The sequence below is a fragment of the Procambarus clarkii genome, chromosome 17 (assembly GCF_040958095.1).
Source record: "Procambarus clarkii isolate CNS0578487 chromosome 17, FALCON_Pclarkii_2.0, whole genome shotgun sequence".
In the NCBI taxonomy this organism is placed as follows: domain Eukaryota; kingdom Metazoa; phylum Arthropoda; class Malacostraca; order Decapoda; family Cambaridae; genus Procambarus; species Procambarus clarkii.
This window is the reverse complement of record NC_091166.1, coordinates 39,011,018-39,032,033: the sequence shown is the minus strand read 5'-3', so window position 1 is coordinate 39,032,033 and position 21,016 is coordinate 39,011,018. Positions and strand designations below refer to the sequence as shown.

The 21,016-nt window shown below is 38.1% G+C and overlaps 1 protein-coding gene across 3 annotated transcripts in view; it reads right to left on the bottom strand.

The window, feature by feature from the left end:
• The window catches only part of Pkc53E (Protein C kinase 53E), a 272,916-nt gene that overhangs the window by 6,353 nt on the left and 245,547 nt on the right, over positions 1 to 21,016 (bottom strand). The window contains exon 14 of one of the 3 annotated variants that reach the window (XM_045765513.2): positions 15,176 to 15,678. The exons of 1 other annotated variant lie outside the window; for it this stretch is intronic. In XM_045765513.2, the coding sequence (XP_045621469.1) occupies positions 15,496 to 15,678 (183 nt within the window). In that variant the 3' untranslated portion in view covers positions 15,176 to 15,495. Of the gene's footprint in view, positions 1 to 15,175; positions 15,679 to 21,016 lie in introns of those variants that run through there. One more of the 3 variants, XM_045765514.2, reaches the window with a different exon arrangement.

Genomic DNA, 21,016 nt, shown 5'->3' with positions numbered 1-21,016 from the left:
AAAGATAATAGACATGTGATGCCAAAGATAGGTGGGTGTCAAATATCACCAATAAGAGTTTTGCATATTTGGGCATGTCAAGAAGTTGTCCTGCATTTATATCCAGTTCATGATGACCCAAGTTTCTAATTTTAATATTTTATTCAATACAAGGAGCTAGCTCAAGAACATCTCTCAAACATAAGAGTGTCAAACATAGTGAAGGACTACTATATTGTAAGCCAATCCTTTGGATGTTTCCATTTCCCACCCCACTTTGTTCCCTCTTTCCTAAGCTTGTTTGTGTCATCAAGGCATAAAATGTGGAGGTGGCCCCTATCAAACCTATACTAGTAGGGTGCTGCCATCTGTAGGTGGAAGGAGGTAGTGTAATTGGTAGTGGTTGTAGTGTGTTGAGGGTATTGAACTGTATTGTAATGTCAAAGCAGCCTGGTCACTCAGTGATGGCTGAAGTTAAGACGACAACATTTTCTCTCTTACCCAGATTTTATCACTGATAAGACCATTTGCGAAGATTTAGTTTATTCAGACTACGTACTTTACATTTAGATCTTCTGAAACTGTAAATTCATTAATCCTGCAAGGCTGATAAAAATGGCATAACATAACATATGAACTATTCAATCAGAATGATAACGAGGAACCTACAAAATAGTTAATTTATTTCATTCAGGGTACTCTGTATTACCAATATAGTAGCATTAATATTACTCTATCAATAAAATGTAGATTATAAATATAGTTTACAATAATTTTTTATTTTAAAGTTTATAATTAATAAAATTTACATTGCTGTGTCAATAAAATTTGCATTAATAATAATAATAATACAGTTGCTTTTTAATATAAGTTTATTGGAGGTAATAAAATTACTTATAAAATGTTTTTATTTTATTTATCTTATAATGTGAAAGATTGACACAACTGGAGCATTAGATGATAAACTGACAGCCAAACTGGCTAAACCACAAAGTTTTAAAATGTAGGATGTCTCTCTCTTCCAAGACACATCATAATAATCTCAATTCACCAAGAAAGCCAGTCATTGGTGCACCCTTCGTTACGATAACGCATTCCACTCGAACTTATTCCTTGCATACCAATCTTCTTTATGATTTAGCCACTGCATATGTAGGCATCGGGACAAGACTAACCAAAATAACTAGTACATATATTTAACACTTGTAACACTTGTAATGGACCGCTGCTTGCATACAAAACTGTGGTAAAGATACCCAAGATCATGCTACCTTGTCCCAAAACCTTTACTTGCATAATGTTAGTCTTTAGTGATTAGATTTATAAAAATAACACTGAGACCATAAAATTACAGTAATATATGTGTAATATTTGTGATGGGGGGTCTAACAATTTTATGTAATATTTGAAATCAATTATAAATTTTCTTAGTAACAAAGAAATTATTTATCAGAAAGAAGTGCCAAGCCCAGAAGGCTATTTAGCACCATCTATGGCACAGAATACTCAAAAGATCCTAGTTATCTAGGATGCCAATGCTGAAGCAGAAATATACTAGACATTAACAGAGAGAAAGAATTATGTACCTAAGGCGCTAACCAACACTTCCAACAGTAAAACACTTCTTGAGTGTTTTGCAAGACAATAGTTCTGGCCACTATGGTTGCTTTTCATGGAGGTTTGTTCACATAATTTATATTAATATATTCCTTAATCCTAAATGTTTACAAAGAATTTATTCCATGTGGTACCATATTTTAAACTGTTACTCTGCTAGTATATTTTACACATGTACATGGCTGTACTTATAAATATTTAAATGACACACACACACATTTATTTTATATATATATATATATATATATTGGTGTATACTGGCAGCAGGTTTTCTTTCAAACATGTTTCATTGAATATGACCGCATATTCTGTATTTATTATTTTCTGGTTTAGGGCTTCTATCCCTCTAACTATTTTCTTAGCATCAGGGCTTAATTGGAATAGGAGTTCTCCAAAACTCATTTTCGTACTTTTAAGGTGAAGAAAAGAAGTGATTTACTATAGAGTGTATTACACTTATTTGTATAATTTGCACGACGTTTCGAACCTCCATGGTTCATTCTCAAGTGAACAATCTTACAATACTAGTTGATTTTATACCCGCATTAGGTCAGGTGATAATACAATGAAGGTGAAAAACATGGGGGGATACATAAGGGATAAACATAGGGGCTGCAGAAGGCTTATTGGCCCATACGAGGCATCTCCTATCCAAACACAAAGATTAATCCAGTGTAATTGGCCTGTTATGTTGGACATTGTCTTCTGTGTTGGCATCGATATGTTCTTGTCTTGTCCTTACTCTCATGGTGGGTAGAGTAAATAGTTCCGTGATTTGGGTGTTCATGGTAGGTCGCTCTATTCTTATGTGAATTGCCTCAAGAATTTGTAATCTTCTTGAATCTTGGGTTTTATCTATTATGCAAGTATTCTTGTTCAACATTTCTCTTGTTAGAGTAATGTCATGGGCTTGTCTCATGTGATTCCTAGGGGCACCAGATTGAAGATGGCATGTCAAACGCCTCGTCAGCTTGGTCGACGTCATACCTATGTACTTACATTGAAGGTTACATCCTTCGTGGGGGCAAGTGTACATGTATACAACGCTTGACTGCTGTAGAGGGTTCTCCGTCGGCTTCGGGCTGTTTTTGATAAGGAGTTCGGAAGTCTTCTTGGTTTTGTAGAATATTATCAGGTTTATGTTTTGGTTAGGAGTAGTGCTTTTTACTCCTTTACGGATTATTTCTTTCATTATTCTTTCCTCTTTTATATGTTCACTGTGCATGGTTGATTTGTAATATAATTTTATTGGGGGTGTTGTGGTTTCTGTTCTAGGTTCTGAATTATACCAACGGTCCAAGTGTCTTCTTATAGCAGCGTTTATTTCCGCGTTGCTATATCCGTTGTTCACCAATACCTGAGTTACTCTTTCAAACTCTCTACTCACGTTGCTCCATTCAGAGCAGTGGGTAAGCGCTCGACGAATATAAGCATTGAGAACACTGGCTTTGTATCTTTGGGGGCACTCACTTCTACCGTTCAGGCATAATCCTATGTTGGTGGGCTTGGTATATACGTTGGTGATTAAAGAGGTTCCTGTTTTTGTTATTAGTACATCCAAGAATGGCAGACTGTTATTTTCACTATTTTCATGTGTAAATCGGAGTACTGACTCTCTCTCTAGGTGTCTTTTTAGGTCAATTAGTTCATCTGAGTCTTTTACTATTACGAATATGTCATCTACATAACGGCAGTATACAGTTGGTTTTTGTCTGCTACTGAAGACCCTATCTTCGATGGTTCCCATATAAAAATTAGCAAATAAAACTCCTAAGGGGGAGCCCATTGCTACTCCGTCTATCTGTAAATACATGTCTCCTTGTGGACTGATGAAAGGGGCTTCCTTTGTACATGCTTCGAGAAGACTTTTCAAGTGTGGCTCAGGTATGTCTAGAGAGAGAGTCAGTACTCCGATTTACACATGAAAATAGTGAAAATAACAGTCTGCCATTCTTGGATGTACTAATAACAAAAACAGGAACCTCTTTAATCACCAACGTATATACCAAGCCCACCAACATAGGATTATGCCTGAACGGTAGAAGTGAGTGCCCCCAAAGATACAAAGCCAGTGTTCTCAATGCTTATATTCGTCGAGCGCTTACCCACTGCTCTGAATGGAGCAACGTGAGTAGAGAGTTTGAAAGAGTAACTCAGGTATTGGTGAACAACGGATATAGCAACGCGGAAATAAACGCTGCTATAAGAAGACACTTGGACCGTTGGTATAATTCAGAACCTAGAACAGAAACCACAACACCCCCAATAAAATTATATTACAAATCAACCATGCACAGTGAACATATAAAAGAGGAAAGAATAATGAAAGAAATAATCCGTAAAGGAGTAAAAAGCACTACTCCTAACCAAAACATAAACCTGATAATATTCTACAAAACCAAGAAGACTTCCGAACTCCTTATCAAAAACAGCCCGAAGCCGACGGAGAACCCTCTACAGCAGTCAAGCGTTGTATACATGTACACTTGCCCCCACGAAGGATGTAACCTTCAATGTAAGTACATAGGTATGACGTCGACCAAGCTGACGAGGCGTTTGACATGCCATCTTCAATCTGGTGCCCCTAGGAATCACATGAGACAAGCCCATGACATTACTCTAACAAGAGAAATGTTGAACAAGAATACTTGCATAATAGATAAAACCCAAGATTCAAGAAGATTACAAATTCTTGAGGCAATTCACATAAGAATAGAGCGACCTACCATGAACACCCAAATCACGGAACTATTTACTCTACCCACCATGAGAGTAAGGACAAGACAAGAACATATCGATGCCAACACAGAAGACAATGTCCAACATAACAGGCCAATTACACTGGATTAATCTTTGTGTTTGGATAGGAGATGCCTCGTATGGGCCAATAAGCCTTCTGCAGCCCCTATGTTTATCCCTTATGTATCCCCCCATGTTTTTCACCTTCATTGTATTATCACCTGACCTAATGCGGGTATAAAATCAACTAGTATTGTAAGATTGTTCACTTGAGAATGAACCATGGAGGTTCGAAACGTCGTGCAAATTATACAAATAAGTGTAATACACTCTATAGTAAATCACTTCTTTTCTTCACCTTAAAAGTACGAAAATGAGTTTTGGAGAACTCCTATTCCAATTAAGCCCTGATGCTAAGAAAATAGTTAGAGGGATAGAAGCCCTAAACCAGAAAATAATAAATACAGAATATGCGGTCATATTCAATGAAACATATATATATATATATATATATATATATATATATATATATATATATATATATATATATATATATATATATATATATATATATTATATATATATATATATATATATATATATTAATTATTTTTTCTCTAAAGTTCAACACTAGCAGTTTTAACTGTAACACATGGATAGTATCAATAAATTGCACTGCAAGAAAAAGATAACTAATAATTCCTTTAATAAAAATTCACAGTTAATAAAGAATGATCTAAAATATAAATACATAAATAATGTTGTGTCACAAGGCATATATCTTCCCCAGTACTTCTGTACTAAGAATGAATGCAAACATCTTTGCATACAAAAGTTTGTGTTCTCTCATTTTGTATCTTTTGGGACTGTGTGGTGAATGCCTATTAACTGGCGGCGAGTACTCAAGTGATGCACTTGAACAACCGCCGAGTTCCAAGTAAAGTCTATCTCATCACGGATGATCTTACGAACAATGTTCATTAATTGATTTCTGACCATTGGCTTATCTCAGGCACCCACTATCGCTTTACATGGAGGTAATTTATTATTATTTTACTCGATCTAAACAATTAACATCAATATGAACTTTTCAGTCCAAAAAACTTTAAGTAATAATGAACACTTCCACAGATTCTGGTTCAGTAAGAAACTGGTACAAGTTCAGAAATTTACAACAATACTCCACCAAAATTATGCTTTGTATAAGATATCTCTCTCAGAACACTGACTGCTCATATCTGTTTGACACAAATCATGCAAAGTCTGTAATGGCCTACATAAGTTACAGAAAGACTTTATGAACTTACATTAACATATAACCTAAGTGACTTGGCTAATGCCTGAATTACTAGTGAAGTACAATAAAATAAAAAAACAGTGCCATATAGCTAATATTCCCATATGCAGAAATCTAAACATCAATGTTGCACAACAAATGATTCAGTGTAAAAATTATGGTATTTTATTAGACACTTGGGAGAGGCTGCGAATATGACTATGGGGTTAATCGCTGCAAGGCCTACATATATAGTGTATCCTGTGCTTGTTACCATGGGCTAAATGTTCATGAACTGCCACAAGTGACACATTGTGCACAATGGAGGAAATTCTAGTACAGGTTATATTATCAAAATACATGGCTAGCTATCAAGTATATGTATCTATTACTGTATCGATTTGTATTCATAATCTAGAAATTCTGTTTAAAACCTTAAGAACACAGAATCAGCACTTCAAGTGGAAGCAATCACAAATTTATTTTATAAATACCGTTTCTTGATAAGGTACTTTATAGAACAACATACACCAATAAAAAATAGAACTGTCACATCTAAACATTGTTTTCTCCAATGGTTTAGCATAATATGCCATTCAATTATATACACAATGTTAACACCAAGAAAGTACTAAGATGTACACATAATCTATTATCATTCTAAAAAGAAGAAACAAATACACAGGAAATGGAACAATTAACAGAAGCTTGGCAACCATAGATGATAGAATTACTATAAACATCACTATACCTACTAGCAAGAGGGAGAACACATCAATATATTTGCTGAATGAACAATATAATGCAAGCACAAAATACAGGTCAAAGGCCAGTTCCTCCATGTCACAAACAGCCAAGAAATATTGTAGGCCAATCAGTTGTGCTGGGTAACATGTGGCTTATCTAGAATGACGCTAAAATCATCTGATCGAGTAAAACTACAGTATTTATTTTATACTCTAGTATGACATTTTTAAATAGCATGATCTGTTAATTATGCTACCTTATAATTAAGCTACAGTATTTTCAAAATAAATATATTCGTTCCTATGATAGTTTTATAGTAGCACTCATCACTAATATTTATCAATGAACTATGTAGTGTACTGACAAAAAAAAAAAATAGATGTGACACCCTACTGCTAACAGAAGCCTTCATATAGTATCTGTAATCTATTTAGGTAAGAAAATTAACACTTTTCATAATGCTAAATGTAAGAAATATTAAATATGACACCATTATTCTTATCACTCATAACAATTACAACCCATTTGATAACACCAGGCATACCATATACAACATTGCTTTTTGCAATACATGAAAATTCGTTCTCCTGCAGATACGTCTTTTCTTGGGCAATATTTATATATACTATATATATATTGCACTCCAGATAATGGGAGAGAATTTTAAATTCTGCAACAAAGATTTGCATTTATAATTTCTTAGTATATTTATAAGTATTTATTACTTCCCAGTTTTTCTTTCTTTCACTATTCATTGTCACTTCATATTTTACTTGGACTCCAACTTAAATATCCGTGAAAATGCAAATTTTTGTTGTATTTAATAAATATTACTGTTCGTACAAGTCACAATTTATAGCCACTCCATAAAAATAAGTGCATTTCTAATGGGCCTTAAACATTCTGAAGTTGGAATCACTAGGAAAATCCTTTATACATTAACTTAGCTTTAAGTGCAGGAGGTGTAAATGAAACATATAATTACATAGAGACACCAGGTTGATAGCAGCCATGGGAATGGTTATGGAATACATAAAAGGAACCCACCTAGAACAGTGGTATACTATCACAAACACCCAACCAAGTTTCAGCCTTTAAGCCCATTAATATAATTCAACTCATCAATTACAATTGCCATGAGCAATACCTGTGGGAGTTTTCTCAAACTTCACATTTACCTCTATAGCTTAAAACTGAGCAATATATCAAATATAATCATTAGAAGCACTAGAACAATATCAAAATTTGATGAGAAAATGAAATATTTCTTGCTTTTTTTAGATTTAAAATGCTTTACTGAATCTTCTGGTTTGGAATCTAAAATAAGCATGTCACATCTGCATTTAGATTTTAACCAACATATTTTACACATTAGTTTTATAATTATTATTAGCCTAAGAATGTTTAACATAAATCTGTTACTTGTTTCAAATACAATATGGTACTGTATAGGCCAAATAACTAATTGTTGTTATGTGATGCATTCTGTTGACAATTTCAAGAGCTTCATAATACAGTACTAGGAGCAATAAATTTCAAGAGCTTCATAATACAGTACTAGGAGCAATAAATTTCAAGAGCTTCATAATACAGTACTAGGAGCAATAAATTTCAAGAGCTTCATAATACAGTACTAGGAGCAATCAATTTACAGTACTAGTTTACAAAATTGAGAGACCTGTGTTAGCTGTAAACCTTAGCTAAACCCTGATGTATTTTGAGTTGATGTTTATACCTGGGCTCAATATAGTCACATGGACAGTGGTAATATAAGAATATATCAAAATATACCAGAGTTTGGTGGACACTTAAAACAGTAACTCAGGTCTCCCAAAAGTCAGGGATGTGGTAACTTCTAGATTATATCTGACAGAGCTTTTCCAAATGTTAATGGCCAAGTCATTAAGGACTTGAAGTGACCAAGTGTCTTCATATCGTCTGATAATACATAACAAAAATTAGCACAGGAACTGGGTACAGTGTATTGCATTTTCCTAAATGCACAAAAGAAATAAGAATAAAAAAAAGAAACAAGAAGCAACCATGATTTTTAAAAGGCATCATTTAAATGATAAACAAATTATCTGAATATTCAAATTTTACCTTAAATCATTTCATTCAGTCATACCACACAAACCACCTTAACAATATTATTAATAACAAGTGTGGAATGTTACATCTCCAAAACCGGCTCTTCCCACTCATCATGAGAAAAAAGTCCTCTCTTTACATAAAAGGTGTTCACTGAAGATGTGAATACCTCTCTGCAGTGATGTACAACCAGCTGTAAAATATGCTGGATAGCCACTATCAAAGATTTTGCACCCCCACCATTGCTGATGCTGCCACACCATTACAGAGAGTGCCACACCACCACCACCTCTGTTAAGGATGCCACACTTTCACTACTAATAAGGATGCCAAACTTTTACCACTGCTTAGGATCTCATACAATGGCCACTGCTGAGAATGAGAGAACTGCCACTGCTGATGGTGCCACACCATCACCACTGTTGATGGTGCCACACCATCACCTCCACTGAAGGTGCCTCATCACCAACACAGGTGATGCTGCCACACCATTATAGAGGGTGTTACACCATTATAGAGGGTGTTACACCACCACCACTGCTCAGGATGTCATGCCACCACCATTGCTAAAGGTGCCTAATTATCACTTATACTGATGCTGCCACGTCATCACCACCACTGAGGGTGCCTCATCACTACCACCACTGAGGGTGCCTCATCACTACCACCACTGAGGGTGCCTCATCACTACCACCACTGAGGGTGCCTCATCACTACCACCACTGAGGGTGCCTCATCACTACCACCACTGAGGGTGCCTCATCACTACCACCACTGAGGGTGCCGCACACTACCACTGTTGATGTTGCCACACACCATCACAGCATGTGCCACACCACTGAGGACACCACCCCCACCATTGCTGTGGGGTCTCACACAACTATGACTGCTGTTGATACTATATTATTACAGTATTTATATACCACTACAGAAGGTGTCATACCTCCACATCATGGTGTTAACTATATTACTATATTATATCTAAAATTTTTAAATACTTGGAATCACAGGATCTTTTGGAAACACTGTAAATGTAAATGGATAACATTCATAAAGAATTTTGTAAAGGATAACACACTTATTACTAACAATTATCATATATAAAGACCAATGAAAGAGTCTTGTCCAAAGATAACACTAACAATTTACATGATTCACGTAATAACTAAGACATTATGGACAATAATTTATTTGCATTGATTAATTTATAACCAAAAAAGGACTAACCACACATAATGGTGTAACCTGAAAATTAATACTACTTGAGGTCATCACTACATACACCTCATGTACAAATCTATACATTCCTTACTCCCATAATAATGCACACTTACATTAAGAGTGTTAAAGACAGCAACAGGGCTTTAGTCAGCATTCCCCAACAACAGTTTGACCACAACACAACAGTCTCTATAACCTACCTCTCTCATGTCCTAACTACAAAATCAACTACTATAGTTTCTAACCACAAAAACAACATATACGCTGGTATCTAATAACCGTTCACAGACCACATGTTTCAACATAGTGTTTCCATACAATTCATATGAGGACGACAGCAAGGGAACGCGAGGCACACATACTAAGAGTACTATGCAAATCTTGGGTATGTGATCCTGATCACACATTTCTGTATTTGTAATATAAGGTAAATAAAATCCATAACTATGAACATTAGGAACACTTGAATTGGTGAAGTGGAAGATAGCCATTAATTCTCCGACATTAGTTACTTCTGTATCTTCCTTAGAGATAAACTTTGCTTTAGTGACAAAACTAACAACTGGTTAAAAATTTAACAACAGGCTCCAATAACCACCAATAAAGAAGCAGCAGCTCGATGAGATCCAATTATTATTAACTGGTCAAGAAATTACAGCCAGTTTGGAAACATACCAGCTGTAGAGACCAATCAGTATAGAATAAAGAACGAAAATCAAATTTACAAGACAAAATTGCCTGAATTTAGACAGGAGTAATATTGAACAACTACTCCAATTAGCCCAAGAAAGAATTATCTACAACTATTTATCACCCCTGACTGGGTCCTGTACACTAAGTCCTGTTGAATAGACCACAATAAATGGGCTATATTGAGTAGGCCATTCTAAATGGGCCATGTTGAATGGGTTACACTAGTTGGTGTAAGTGGGCTACTAAACACTGGGACAAACTGAGTTAGTCACAAAGCTGAGCAGAATATGTTTACTTAGCCATGCTGAGTGGGCCATACTAGATGAGTTGTATTGAGAGGGGCACATCAATGGACCAAACTAACTTAGCATTGTTGAAAGAACCTTGCTACCTAGGGCATTTTAGATGAGTCACACTGTCTTAGTCACAATATTCGACCACTGTGACCGAACCATCAATGAAATGGAGTAACACGGATAATGATAAGATGTCTGCATTCAAAACAAACAATAAATTCCAAGAATATGGTATTGTATGCTGTATCCTATAAAAGAACCTAGCCGTGTTACGAGCTTGGATATAAAAAAAAATGAAATATGTATGTTTGAACTAACTGATATGTGAAAAATGTATGCAAAAGTAAAGTTTGGTGCGTGTGGAATAAGGAACTCAGTCGAGGTTCAGACATGGGTGAGGTAGGGTTTCTTACTGAGAAGCCAGATTCATAAATGAAAAATTCAATAGCTCAGATAACTGATGAGGTTTATAGCAGCCAATGGTGATCCTAAAACTGCATCGACACCACCAAACAAAATGACCACTTCACAGTCCATTGAAGTTTTCTTTTCTCAGACATTGTCACACAAAAATTCACTTCTGATAATTAGTTTAATGTAAATTGTAAACTGCATCTGTCAAAGTAACGTACATACTGCATAATTAACAAAAAAATACGTATGTATGTATGTATACATGTATATATATATTTATATATTATATATACACACACACACATACATGTATGTATGTATATACGTATATACACTTCCTCGACTGATAATGGAGAATTCCCGGTTTGAATCCCGGGCGGGACAGAAATGGTTTGGCTTCCTATCACCTAATGCCTTTGTCCACCTAGCAGTAAGTAGGTACTCAGGAGCCAGTCAGCTTGTTGTGGGGTTGCGTCCTGGGCAGGGTCAGTAATTCAATCTTGGGGGGAGGGGAAGGGGGGGGAAAGGACCTTGATATAAGCCTATTGTGTATGAATATACTGTGGCTTCCTGTCCCTCTACACAATGAATTATTATATACAGTGGCACCTCGATTAACGAGAGGCTCTATCTATGAGCATTTCGAGTAACGAGCGAGCCACTCGCAGCAAATTTGTCTCTATTGACGAGCTTCACCTCTATTAACGAGCAAACCCACATGGTGCTTCCTAGCCTCTCGCTGATTCTTGCAAATTCTCGGACGCATCCGACGCCAGTGTTGTTGTATCGCGCACAACAAGCATTTTCTTTGCTTTTTTTTGTGGTTTTGTGACTACAATTTGTAACGCACAATGTCACCAAAGAAGCTGCTTGCTAAAGATAATGTTGTCAAGAGGAAGAAAGACATAATTACTGTGGATTTGAAGTAGGAAATTATAGCAAAGCATGAGCGTGGTGTCTGTGTGATTGATCTCACAAGGGAGTATGGCAGGTCATCATCAACAATTTGCACCATTGGTAAGGGAATGAGGAGGTAAGGGAGGATGCTGCCTCTTCCAGTGAGATCAGGAAGAGGCTGATTATATATATATATGTATGTATGTTGTTGAATATGACCGAAAAGGTAAGATAAATAATTCTAACATGAATTTTCTCAATATTTCTTATGTTTTTCTTCACTGTCGGTGGTAATAAAAATAACAATTCTCTGGGAATTCATTTTTTAATTGTCTGATGCCTGAATGCGTTTCATAATTCGTATTACATTTTCAAAGACTTAATTTACACACAAATTCTTCGTACTTATACTCTATTGGATGAGGTGATATGGTACAAAAGTTTTGGGTGAGGTGACAAACACAAGACAGAACACGAAACAATGGGTATAAATTGGATAAGTGAACATATGAATGGAAGTAACTGCAGAAGGCCTATTGGCCCATACTTCCTCTTGCTGCTTCCATATTGGTTCGGGGTCTTGAAGTAGGTAGAATATAGTTGTGCATTAATTGGCTGTCGATTGCTGGTGTTGACTTTTTGATGTGTAGTGCCTCGCTGATTTTTTCAACAAAACTTTGCAGTTCTTCCCATACTTCACACATTTTCTTAATGAAGAAGGGACTGCCTATACTCACAACTATTTTCTTAGACTGAACCTTACCACTGACTTTCTTGGGACCCATGGCATGATATATAATTACTTTTGTGTTCAAAAAACAAAGAAGCACAAAATTATTGAAATTCTTTACACGCTAAAAGAATTTACTAAATTTCTTTTCTTTCTTTTAAATTTCTAAGAGTTCCTAAAATTTACTTTAGGAACTCAAGCGCGATCATCACTAAGCGAGCACTCTGGTGAACTGAAGTGGGGTTGCCCCGTGCCATCAGGAACCACCCACTCCATCGATCCATATGTGTATCAACAAATTCGCAAGTCGAGGCAAAGGTCGTATGTCGAGTCGAATTTTCCGACAAAATTGGGCTCGTAACTCGAAAAATTCATAAGTAGGAGCATTCGTAAGTCGAGGTTCCACTCTGTCTGTCTGTCTGTGTGTGTGTGTGTGTGTGTGTTTACTAGTTGTGTTTTTGCGGGGGTTGAGCTTTGCTCTTTCGGCCCGCCTCTCAACTGTCAATCAACTGTTTACTAACTACTTTTTTTTTTTCTACACCACACACACACACACACACACCCCAGGAAGCAGCCCGTGACAGCTGACTAACTCCCAGGTACCTATTTACTGCTAGGTAACAGGGGCACTTAGGGTGAAAGAAACTTTGCCCATTTGTTTCTGCCTCGTGCGGGAATCGAACCCGCGCCACAGAATTACAAGTCCTGCGTGCTATCCACCAGGCTACGAGGCCCCCTACTGTGTGTGTGTGTGTGTGTGTGTGTGTGTGTGTGTGTGTGTGTGTGTATATATATACACACACCTTTGTGTCTTTGTGTAAATCATGAAGAAATTAGGACGTGATGAATTATGCGACAATGTCTAACTATATGTACATACATACATACATATATACATACAGGTATATACATATATCCTGGTCACCGCACCAATCAGTGGGAACACTTGAAGGCCACACGGCTAACAACACTGCAAACCAGGCATGACAGAGCGGATCTCATTGAAACTTAAAATACTGAAAAATTTGGAGGATGTAGGACTCTCCAAAACCAAGGGTCAACTTGTCCGCAGAATATAAAATGTGAACCTTTACCACTGAGAGATAAACAAGTGAAATGCTCGGCCTAACATTCATTGTACACCATTTGCCATAACTCTTGCAGCCCATCACAATTATTTCCTACTGAAACTTATGTCTGGTAAATGTATTTAACATAGAGATTATAATAATATCAATGATTTGCCATAACTCATAGAGTAGGTTACTGTAGGTATGTTAATATTATGTTAGGCAGGTTTACTCTGTGAATTAGAACTCTCTTGTGACTAAAGTGTTTTAGGAATGTCTTAGAATTGTATAAACTATCAGAAAAACTATTTTCACCACAAAATGGTATAACATCACAATAGTTAACATATTACATTACAGTAGTAGAGAACATAGCCCTGCAAACTTGCCATTTACAACAGCTGATTGGCATACCAGTGATGCCACCAACACCAAGCGGATAGTTGTTGAACTACGGTACAACTTACCCGTAGGAGTTTATTAAAGTTGTGTCAGCAGTATTAGCATTTGATATTACCAGTATTTCTGTAATAAGTTTTTAATAAAATTATGTTCCTGCTACATAACGCATGTTTATTTGTATTGCCTATGAGTGATACCGACAAAAGAAACTTGGCCAATAGTTTAGCAGAGGCAAGAGGTGACATGGCTGCTGAATTGGCTGATGTGGACATGGCTGCCCTACTGCCATACTGTAGGGCAGGGGAAGTGGTGCTGCCTTATTTTGGGGGATCATCTTATCTGGCAAATATAGGCCTAAACCTGAATTACACATAAAATTTCTAGAGGCCGACCTATGCGCCGGATCAATTGGTACGCCAGCATATATGAAACACACACACACATTTTATATTATACATATACATATACATATACATATATATATATATATATATATATATATATATATATATATATATATATATATATATATATATATATATATGAGTAAATCACGAAAATTAACACGTGATGAAAAATGTGACAGTGTCAGACCATGGAGGAAGAACTGAAACAGGAATTTCCTTAAGTACTTTTGTATATTAATACATCTTCAGAAGGAATAGGAATGATTCCTATTTCATTTCATTCTATTCCTATTCCATTCCACTCATTCCTATTCCTTCTGAAGATGTACTGTATTAATATACGAAAATACTTAAGGAAATTCCTGTTTCAATTCTTCCTCCGTGGTCTGACACTGTCACATTTTTCAACATGTGTTAATTTTCATGATTTAATCACACATTTTATATATTATATAATTAATATATATATATATATATATATATATATATATATATATATATATATATATATATTATATACTGTAAACATATACTGTATAATTTCTTGTACATACTGTATATCAACATAATGCATTTTAACATGAGAAAATACATACTTTTTGTATATTTTTCCAGAGTAAATAAATTAAAATTTCCAGTGCTATGTCGTTATCATCTCTAGTTTGGCACCTTGAGAAGATATATAACTGCATATATACCAACTTGTAATACTTATTGTGTGACTGTGCTATCATATGGACTACATTTGGCACATACTCAAAGTTTAAATACATGATGCATATCAAGATGTTAACGTTGACAACTGGGCCAAATGTTTGCCGATAGGACTTGTTTATGGAGGATTTGGTGGTGATATTCACTCACCAAAACAATGGCTTCAGGGTGGTGGCAAGATGTAAGACAAATGTGGTGATATTTAATCATCCTCATCAGGAAGGAGCTCCTCACTGAGCACAGGTAGATAGAATGGATTGGTGTAGGTGAACGAGTGGAAAGCATCAGGGTCCAAATGTTCCATGATCTTTTTATCTGCAGGGGAGAACTCCAGGCGGGCATTGCGGAACACAGGATCAAAGTTCTCACCAAGACGTGGGTTGCTCTGTGGAGAGACCAGGTCATGACCGCTCCTGCCAGATCATGACCGCTCATACCAGGTCATGACTGCTTACACCAGGTCATGACTACTCACACCAGGTCATTACCACACATGTCAAGCTACACAAGATGTCTAAAACATCAGCTGGAAATTTGTTTCTCTCTATTTTGAGCAAAACCTCTGGCTGCTACCTTCACCAACATTTATTGCTCTAGTGTTTTAAAAATGTATATACATACTGTATACTTTATTTGTAATCACATTTACTGTGATGTAACAAATTACAAATTTATAGAATTTTAATTTATTTTCTTTGTTTTAGTATTGTAATACTGTACAGTACTACATTTTCTTAATTTACAAGCTTGTACCCTGAATCTACCAAGTTGAAAATACAACATTAAAAATTTATCGCAAAGGAGAATAAATTTATATCAGAACTATTTCCATTTAAAACACCTTGATGATCTATTGTGTTTAATCCAATTTTTGAAAAACTGTATTCCTATTTTGGTAAAGCTCAGAATGAATTCGTAACAACATAGCTATTGCTGTACATTAAATATCATTTATCATTAAATATCATTGAAATAATTATATAATAATATCTCTGTGGCAACTCCCGCCTGACGGCTCAGCTGGAGGAGACCGACCCGGCCAAAATATGTCAGCTTTTATTTTTTCTTTCCCTGTGATTAGGGCACACATTTTAAGAATCTAAGAAGAATTTTTTTTGCGCACAGCGGTGTTGTCAACTATTAATAGCTCCGCCATTTAAGGGTTAAGGCGCTCTGCGGAGTGCAGTGGTTAAGCAGCCTATTCTCACCTACATCAATAAAACTTTCACCTAATCCTTACATGAAACTGATATTCTTTACTGAAAGAACTGCATCACCTGCATATTTCAAATATGACATACAGGTAATATTATTTTTATCATATCAAATGTTCATGCCCCTCACTAATACTGTATTCTTAAATTGACTTCTCTCATGAGCTAGTTCATAAATACATCATACTGAACAAGCAAGGGTATGCGACACAACCTTTGTGTATACCTACAGTACATTAATATCAAAATCAGTCATTCATAACACCACTAACTCTTACACAGTAATTTCAAAGCGTTATATGACAGGGAGTGCTGGGAAGACGAAACACTAAGAGCATAGCTCTCATCTTGTAACTACACTTGGGTAACTACACTTAGGTAATTACATGCATTACTTCCTATACAAAAATTCTCATGGTCCTCTATTAGACCCCAACGAACTGCACATATGCTCATTATTTTATAGAGTACTTTTCTTTTAACCCCTGCATTGAGCACATGTTAAATTTGACACCCCAGTGGTGTGCCAAAAAAAATTGTCCTGAAATGTTTTTCTTTCATTTTATATTATTAATTAGCATCCATTAATTAATTAATTAGTTAATTAGCAAAAATCTAAGTCAAATGTCTCAACAACTTGTACTATAGCTATAGCAGCCCAGAGAAGTTGCATTTTTTTGACAGAAAGAAGCTTATAGGTGAGACACCATCAACGAAGCCATCTGAACACCATACATATCATAATAAACTCATGTCAAAAAGACCAGACATGAAGAGTGGAGGAGTAGACTGAACCACCGGACCGGTCCGATCTGCTGAAGGAGGCGGAGCCGCCGAAAATGCCCTGGGTACAGACACCGACCAAACAGCACCTGGAACCAAGGCTGGGCTGGCCACCAAGGGGTCACTAGGACAACTTCCCCACAGTAGGACTCCAACCGAGCCAGAACCAAAGACAACAGCAGGACCGGGGAAAAGAGGTACAGGTAACCCCACACCGACCAGTCCCTTCGAAAGGCATCCACCACGATGGTTCTGCGAATGTATGGTCGGAGCACCGCTCCGACCATACGAATACAGCTTCAGAGGAGGCACTGGCACAAAAGCTGCACCAAAGGCCCACCTCAACAAGTAGAAGCTGGAGCTCCGGCATGACCACAAAACTCGTGCCAAGACTAAGAAGTTCAGTCTGAAAGCCAGGAAGACCTCGGAACCCCCAGAAGAGGCAATACCATGGCGCACAGGAGGGAACCACCAAGGGCCACCAGAACTCCAAAGGGGAAACCCAAGAGGAAGAAAATCTCTGGAGTGAAACCAGGGGGAGACAAAACCGCCACATTTGCAAGCAGAATGCACCGCAGAAAGGAAGAGCAAACCATATGACCCAGACAGAACCCCTGGCAAAAACAGCCAGAAAATGGACCGAAAACCGAGGGTCAAAAGGTATGGGAGCAAGCAGGGCATACCAGCATAGACACTGGGCCCAAAAATCAGAGCCCAGAACCTAAACACAGACTGAAAAATCCAAAACTGGGCAAAAAAAAAAAAAAAAAAAAAAATTCCCAGAGGAACAGATAGGGCAGAACGCCCCATAAGAAAGAACAAAACAGAGACACGGCATCAGGAGGATAAAAATACTTCAGAGGTGAATAATCGCCCCAAAATGCGAACTCACACTCCCAAGCACCTGGCGGAGAAGCGCCCGCAGAAAGAAAATGGCCACCAAAATAAAAGGAGAAGTGGCTGATGCAAGGAAGCTGAATTCATGCCAGCAAATGTGGGAAACAAAGCAGACGGGAGGGGAAAAAAAAAAAAAAAAAAAAAAAAACCTGCCCAGAAGGCACAGAGCCCAAGCAGGGGCAAACAGCCCCAGAACTACTAGCGGGCTCCCACCACAGCCCCAGAAACCCCCAACAGAAGCCCCCGAGGCAGAGTTGTCCTCCACAACCTCTACCCCTGAAGAAAAGGCAGAGTCTAGGGAAAAGGTAGCAAAGAGGACGTCTGCTGGTAGGACCCAGAAGCCTCGGCAGGAGGAGCAGGCTTGAATGCCTCCATCCCCCAACCCGAATGGGGTTGAGGGGATGGAGGCATCCCTGAAGCCACCCGAGTTTCATCACCAACTAAATCCCGCCGACTCCGAAACCCACAGACGTTTCAGAGCCAGGAGCAGGGGGTTAACAACGCCTAACCAAAACAGAGCAGCCTCAGGGCATCCAGGTGGGCAACCAACCTAGTGCTTTGCAGCAACATAAACCGAGCATGCAACGCGGATGCCTCTGATAACCGAACCTCAATGTCTACAGAATGGGTAAATTGGAGCACGAGCAGAGAACACATCTCGCAAGACTCCGGGTCAAAGGTGTCATTGACTCAACAGGCCACATGATGGGGGCAAAATTGGTGACCATCACCCTGAGACAAGGGCACAGAGCAGCCTACAATCTCACACAATACGAGCTGGAACCCGGAAGACGCATCCATCAGTCCACTGAGTCCCGACAGGGTTTTCCAGGGCCCGTAGGCTGACTGCTACAGGAAGCCCGGGCAAGGTGTTGCAAAACCGGTTAACCAAAGAGCTAACAAAGGGGGGATAGGCTAAAACACTGAAACCCCTGTGATGCGTACAGTCACGGGGGGCCTAGCAGAGGGGCACCAAAATATTATAAGTGGACCACAAGGCAGAAACCCCCCCCACCAGGTAAAGAAAACAAAATAAAAGAAAAACCCTGCAAAACTACAACATCCCCAGAGGAAACAAGAACCGGCTGCTCCATAGGTAAGAAAATAATAAGGTAACTGCAGAGGGCCTATTGGCCCAGGGCATTTAGAGTGGGCAAGCTGCGCAACACCTTGACACCCAACTAACAACAATACCACTTCCTTCCCAAGGCCAAACAAAGGCCATGAAACCCCAGCTAGCCCCAAGCGTGGGGTAAATGCCGAGCAGCAAGAACTCTTATAGAAGGGGAGTTCCGAAGGCACTATGGAAGGGAACCTCTAGCACCCAGGGGTAGTACTTACAAGGCGGTTAGGGATGTCAGCCCTAAGAGCATGCCGCTCCAGTACACTGATGGTATACCTGGCCACCACCACCACAACACAGCAGGAATCACCACTAAGGTAAAACACTGCCAAGAAATCGAGGCCAGAGTTGACGACTGCCCCAGATCGCATTTGCCAACAAGCAGGGGTTGAGTAGCCAGCACAGTGGGTCCAGGGGTCTCCCCTCCCCCTCCCGGGAAGGGGAGGGCTATACGGACAAGCGGCAGGCAGCAATGATGACATTTGCTTGTTTCCTTGAAAATTGGGGGAGTTCTGCCTCCCTGTTCGGTCTTCAGTTCAATTTTCTTACCACGTGGGGTGTGCTTTGTTATGCCTACCTTTCTGGGTGCCTAACCCCTGTCAATGGCAGATAATTAATATTTCCAACCACAAGGGTTTTTTTTCCAGAGGCCATTGCTCCCTGTACCTCTCTGAGGGGGCCAGGTTCTGGCTCGTTGTCCCTGGTAGGCTGAACTCCATTGATTAATGCCCTAGACTAATATATATCGCATGCAGGCGATGAGTTACAATAACGTGGCTAAAATAAGTTGACTTGAATCGACTTGAGAATGGTCCAGGACGGACCGAAACGTCGTCGTCCCTTCACCTTCTAGTGTGTGGTTTGGTCAACATATATTGCATATTAGCCTGATAGCTCCAGGAAGCTGAAGGGGCTCCCCCACAGAAATCATGTCTAACACATAGGCCTCTCCATGAAAACATTCCTATATTATATAATTTTCCAATCTGCTTTGATGTTCAGATATCCTTTATTTCAATATTTTGTTCTGCAATATTTCTTTGAAAAACAAATTCAGAATATTTAATACACTGTTGTTTGAGCTTACAATGCAAAAAACACTCATCTGAAGGCAGCAGTAAGTATTTTCCTCTCAATGAAATTAAATTTTTTTACAAATATATCCAGCTAATGCTTTTGACTTTGTGATCTAGCTTTATATTGGGATTATTGGAATAAGGTAGAGGCTGGTGCAATGGAGTTTGATGAATATGAATCTGAGTAGATATGATCAAATAGGACAGTGTGTATGGTACTGGAGAGAAATTTCAGTAGAGAAATGCTCACCAAAGTGGAGTGAATGCATTGTACAATGATGCCCAAAAGTGGAGTAAATGAAGACTATAGTGATGCTCACCAGAATAAAGTTAATGAATATGAGTACAATGATGCTCACCAGAATAGAGTGAATGGAGATTACAGTTATTCCAGAGAGTAATTAGTGAAAAGAGAGTACAGTGAAGTTCACCAGAGTGAATTAAATGAATGGATTCAGCAAAGATGACCAAGTTACATGAATTGAGAGAAAGTTATTTATCTATCATGAGGAAAAGGAACCGACTTCAATAGAGAGCAGAGTAAGCACACCTGCAGCAGTATAATGCACACATGCACTCTGATGAGGTAACACTGATGATAACACAACAGTGCAGATAACATAAACAACA